This window comes from Fragaria vesca, linkage group LG5, assembly GCF_000184155.1.
Source record: "Fragaria vesca subsp. vesca linkage group LG5, FraVesHawaii_1.0, whole genome shotgun sequence".
Lineage (NCBI taxonomy): Eukaryota > Viridiplantae > Streptophyta > Magnoliopsida > Rosales > Rosaceae > Fragaria > Fragaria vesca.
In genome coordinates, this window is record NC_020495.1 from 3,214,187 (window position 1) to 3,220,378 (window position 6,192).

Consider the following 6,192-nt stretch of genomic DNA (forward strand, 5'->3'; position numbering starts at 1 on the left):
GGAAAAGAACGAACTCGCCGGGGAGAGAAAGTGGTCGGGGACGCTGCTGGAGTCTTTGGGGTGGAGGCGCGCCGTCGTCGGTGCTGGACGGTGGCAAATGGAGAGACGTGCGCACTTTAATGAAAGTGCGAATGTGCACTTCAGAACGGGCCTCTATATATTCTATAAATGGCTTGATGTGATGAGTTCATGTTCCATAGGCGTGATCAAGAAAAGCATGATGAAGATTCAATCACATTGTACCTAATACTTAATTTGATCCAAGGCGTTAAGGAGGATATAGGTCGACAGGATGGATATTTTGTGTGATTAAACACTAATCCTAGAAGAACAACGATTATTAGAGAGCTTTAGCTAGATTATTTAGGGTTTAGGATAATTAATTACAAATATTTAGATTGTACCAACAGTTAGTAGGACTACTAATTTTCTCGTATATCAATAATATATACATTGCTTATATATGAACTACTAATCCTAACCAATTCATTTCTAGAATGTACGCTGCTCGAATTTTGTCTCGTGGGACTGAAGATCGGAAACAAAACAAATTTTCCAACGTGTACTAGGAAACATGTTTGAACTCAATCCCTATAAATTCTCTTCAATGTCAATGCCGCCTCTAAACCCTAAGGGATCCCAAACCCTAAACCCTGAAAGAAAAAAGATGCTACCTCGTATATGTTGCACCAATATCAAGCAGAGAGAAACTCCCGATCCTGACATGATGTCAAAAGAGTTGGGTTATATCCGATTCCACATGTGGAATGGCATGCGCTATACAAACCGATTAGACTTTACGTTTGTTCACTCTGTTGTGAAGCAACCGTCGCACGGGATGCTTGAAAGTGAGCTGCGTACGATTCTTTGGAGGTTTGGTGTCCCAGAAGCTAACCAGCCGCGTGTTATAGACGAAATATTGCAGGCGGTTCAAGTATCCCTTCCCATGCTGCCTATTGATGTAAATATATACCTAGAGCCGGTTCTAAGACTTCCACCGGCGGCTAGGCTGGAGCCGAACGTCAAATCGGCGACGGAATCGTCGATTGAGAGCCTGGAGAAAGTGAGGCTTGATAGTTTGGAAGAGTCACCTGAGTCATTGTGTACTATTTGTTCCGACGGCCTCGCAGATCAACTCATTGCTCGCATGCCTTGCTCACACTGTTTTCATGAACATTGCATCGTCCGGTGGCTGAAGATAAGTCACTTATGTCCCTTGTGCCGATATCCCATGCCAATCAGTAAGGAGGGCTTGGTTTAAGCGCAGCAGTGATTTGTTTTACAGTACATATTTGTGTGTGTAATTCTTATATATGGTTTGGTGAGATTCACCTCCTTTTTTTATTTTGTCATATTGTAGTAGTGACCTTACGGGTCTTCCCCAGATTCGGTTTTCATAGTTTTGTTTCGTTGTTATTTTGTTATGATAGGTTTTGGTCTAATCATCCTCTCTTGATGTTTCTCTCCTTTCTTTTTTAATACATAAGAGTGTTAGGAGGTAATTCCTCTCTCACTCATTTTTCAGAACAAAAAAAAAAAAAAACTGATTATAAGTATAATTATAATTAAATTCAATGGAGTCCTGCATGCTTTGCTCACACTGATCTCTTATCGATTGCTTGTTTGTTAACTTTACACTGTATGTTTATCCTTATCAAAATAAGGGTGCCACTGTAAGACGATGTACGTGTAATGCAAACGTATTACTTGGCTTCACAAAGATAATTGAGATGAATGAAAAAAAATGAATTGCCTAGTTATATAAAGGGCCAATTACATATAAGTCTACTTTGAGACATTTTTTCCAACATAAATTCACCCCAACATTTTTACTCACATAAGTCCACCCAAGTCTAAATAAAGTTTTGTATTAAGTATTAAAGTTCAACATAATTACAGACTGCCATCCAACAAAAAAATTTAGATTTTCTTCTTTATATTTACAAGAATGCCACTAGTATAAAAAGTCAACAACCACTCTCATTTCGGAACAGTCTCCGGCGGACCTCCGGCGAGATTTCCAGCGGACCTCCGGCGAGGTTTCCGGCCGACCTCCGGCGAGATTTCCAACTGGCCTCCGACGAGGTTTCCGGTCGACCTCCGACAATGACAAAAATTACTACTACCAGCTAAAAAAGCTACTACCACCAGCTATAAAAGCTACTACCACCGCTTACAAAAGTTACTACAAAAGTTTCCGGCCGACCTCCGGCGAGATTTCCGACCGACCTCCGGCGAGGTTTCCGGCCGACCTCCGACGATGACAAAAATTACTACTACAAGCTACAAAAGCTACTACCACCAGCTATAAAAGCTACTACCACCGCCTACAAAAGCTACTACTGTGAGGTTTCTGATGAACACAAAAGCTACTACCACCAGCCACAAAAACTACTACCACCGCCTACAAAAGCTACTATTGTGAGGTTTTTCGACGAATACAAAAAATACTACCACCAGCCACAAAAGCTACTACCACCATCTACAAAAACTATTACCACCGCCTACAAAATCTACTACGTCCATTGATTCATCAAATTCCACAACTAAATTAGCAGTCAGTGATGCGTGATCAAGATTGAACAAGAATAGAAATGAATCGGAATACTCACAAAACCATAGCCCTTGGATCGACCGGTGTCCTTGTCAGAAATGACAACAGCCTCAAGGCGGTGGATCCTCGATAGATCTGCACCTCACCGACGAATCACCTTCGTCGTCACCGTCTCGAACTCATAGGAGAAGGTGCGGAGAAGAAGATGACGAGGCTGATCGGAGAAGGTGCGGCCAGTGATGACGGGGCTGATCAGAGGATCGGAAAAGGTAGAGGAAGGTCCACACACACTGGGGAGATCTACTAAGGCGCATAAATCTCTGCTTCCAACGGCGGCGGGCGTTGAACAAGTGGTGGATGACGTCGTCGGAGTTGGTTGGACCTTGTAGATCCGGCTGCGCGTTGAGGAGATGCAGTCGAGGTCGAAGCGGAGGTCGTCGAGGAGTCGTCGACGGTGGATCCAGATGTCATCGTCAAGGCGACGGCATCGTCAGAGCCGGAGATGCAATCAAGGCTGAGTCGGAAGTAGCGCCGAGGCGGCGGCGGCTTCGCCATGGCAGTGGGTTAGAGAGAGAGAGAGAGAGAGAGAGAGAGAGAGAGAGAGAGAGAGAGAGAGAGAGAGAGAGAGAGAGAGAGAGAGAGAGAGAGAGAGAGAGAGAGAGAGAGAGAGAGAGAGAGAGAGAGAGAGAGAGAATTGGTGTAAAGGAGAGGAGGGCATTTTAGGTACATCGTAAAAGTAAAATAACAGATTTAACCTTAAAAGTGGACTTATATGAGTAAAACTGTTATGGTGGACTTATGTAGGAGAAAATGTTCAGAATGTGACTTATATGAAATTTTCTATTATATAAAAGGAAGAACCTCCCCTTCAAAAAAAAAAAAGAAAAAAAAAAAAGGAAAGAACCTATCCTGCAGAGCAGAAGTGCAGAACCAGCTCATCACACAACAAATATCATGTACCTTATTCTGATAAAAAGTACAGTATATATCTAATATAGTTTTCCGCAGAAGTGTAGATCTTTTTCATCAAACAACAAATATGAAGAAACGAAATTCATGTTGTTGCGGAAACTACTACCGAGCAAATAAAACTAGAATAGAGCATAGAGCAGCTAGACACCAGCGGAACTTGTAAGAGGACCAGGCAGATGGAGCATCACTCTTCAAAACACCAGTGGAACTTGTAGAAGGACCAGGCAGATCGAGCATCACTCCTCAAAATCTCAATGAGAGAGGTCGGGCCGGGCTCTTACACATGCGGTTAATACAGTACTTCAATGTTTCTCATAGGTCTAATACTATGTGTACAGACATTTACATTTATTGGAAGAATTTGATAACCAGACTACCGCTTCTCGTACACACCTCTCAGATATGGGGGTGATCTGTATGATCCAACAATGACATCCTCGTCCTGACCATTATTATCTGAAGGTCCTAGGAGGGGGGGGGGGGGGGGGGTGAATAGGCCCTGACAACTTTTGCTCTATCCCGCGCACAAGGATAGCAAAGATTGTGCTATCCTGTTTGCTGTGAGACTAAGTTGTGTAAATAAAAAGACGAGTACTGAAAGTAATAGATATAACACCAGTACGTTTTTATACGCAGAAACCCTGCAACCAGGGAGAAAAACTGCGTGCCTCTAACTCTTGAGAGACAAACTATTCCACTATTGTAAAGACACTTCTTACAAGACTCACAACTCAGAGGATGGCACAACACCTAGCCATCCTGCCTAGTCTAACTACTAGCACACAACTGAACTTGCTCTCTTGTCACTCAAGTGTTTTACACATAGCTCGAATCTAAGCTTCTATGCAGAATTCAACTAACACCTTTAGCTAATTCTCAAGGACAGCTTACAACTTGCTTCACACAAACTTAACTAACTCCTTAGCTAATTCTTTATGAAGACTTCTCCGGGTTGCATCACCTAGACAACTCTCAAGGTATGCATGAACAATGAACAATGAAATGGGTTTTGAAAATGTTTTGATGCTCAGCTCTAAGATTTATAATCAACAAGGAATACTTAGAGCAAAGGAGCAAAGAAGCAATAATGCTAAGACTCAAAGGGAGAAAATGCAAATGACAATTTTCAACAACCAAGGAGCAAGAGAGGTCTTGCTCTCTATTTATAGACAAAGTGCACAGCTATGAGGAAGCAAGCACGTTTGCCACATCAACAAGATTCTTTTGGACTCTAGCTGCTTGTCTGGAATACTAGGATGGATAAGACCCTAGGGATCCCTCCACTCACAAGACAAAAGCTGAGAATAGACTTTCCTAGGAAAGACTAAAGCCAAAAGGATAAGACAAAAGGTTTTGGGAAAACTAGATCAGATTTAGTCAAGCATAAAGACTCTATAAAACCACTTTACCTAAGAGGACACTTAGGACAGCTGATAGCTTGGGCGGTGCATCACATGGGCAGCTGTCAAACTTGGTTTTTGAATCACAAAACCCAGCTGGTTCCCAAAGGCTCAAGTTATGTGGTCACGGGTTGGTTTGCCACACCACCCTAGACTAACTTGGAGCTCAAGTACGAATAGACTAATGTTTTGCTAAAAGGTATTTGAAATTCAAACACTCAGAAACTGAAGCAAACACATTTGAATGTGCACATGGTCAGACCCAGTAGATAGCACAGATACAGCAGGGGTATCCGTTTAATCGGGATGGCAAGCACGGCTGCCATCCTTGGTGAATGAATGTGATGCACATGCATGAACTACCTGATGCACATGAGATCTGTCAGGTTCTTCATTCTTCACTTGAGTAGTCCTTGCTACCAGGCTACAACATGTAGCATGTATCCTTGTGTTTTGATCATAAAAGGATAGCCAACAATTCTTGTACCAACATTATCAGAGTCAGACACGGCAGGAGACCCAGCAGGTGACCCAGTAGGCGATCCATAATCGGAAGAATCTGAAGATGAGAGCCTATTGAACTCCAAGGTTGGTCCCGTATCAGTAATGTTACCATCATTCGAAGCACCAAGACTAAAGTGGTTATACCATTGTTGAGCGGAAATCCCCACATAAAAATCATCAGTTCCTAGAAGTTCCTCAGTTCCAGGGCCTTCCACTTGAGAAGAAGTTCCTGGATTGCCAATCAGAGAACCAAGCGCCTCAGCAACACTGCTTGTCATGAATGAATAGCCGGCGGCAATCAATGAGTACCCAGCAGCATGCAATCCAGACGCTGCTAAACATTCACCAGCAGTTTTCAAAGCAGTTCCAACAGAAGTAAATTCCCCAAAAGATCTCCCAAAAGATTTAATTTGTTGACCAGCTGCAGTTAGTTGCTAGCCAGCAGTAACCAAAGGGTGGACTACAGTCACTGCACCCCTGTGACATGGGAGGAAATGTCATACTAAACACAAGATCCCTGCTTATTCTATTACATGTAGGTCAACAAGATCAGATTTCATTTTTGCAGCATAGTTGTTAAATCTATCAGTGTGTAAACTAACAAACGCAATTGGATTTGTGTGACATCTATCACGAACTATCCATGGATACTAAATAAAAAGAAATCAAGTTATGCTCATAACTACAAAACTGAGAGAGGTACTAAATTCATCTAGTGTCATCAATATATCGAACCATGAAAGGGAAGCAAACTGTGTATCC

At 42.5% G+C, this 6,192-nt stretch overlaps 1 protein-coding gene across 1 annotated transcript; it reads left to right on the forward strand.

Annotated features, from left to right (window-relative positions):
• Positions 1–724: 724 nt before the first annotated feature.
• Positions 725–1,261, forward strand: LOC101297548 (RING-H2 finger protein ATL22-like). Its single transcript, XM_004300859.1, has one exon. It carries the CDS (start codon positions 725–727, stop codon positions 1,259–1,261), a length of 537 nt encoding a protein of 178 aa, XP_004300907.1.
• The last annotated feature ends 4,931 nt before the right edge of the window (positions 1,262–6,192 follow it).

Coding starts and splice junctions, on each gene's coding strand:
- LOC101297548 (XM_004300859.1), top strand. CDS start 725: ATGATGTCAAAAGAGTTGGGTTATATCCGATTCCACATGTGGAATGGC.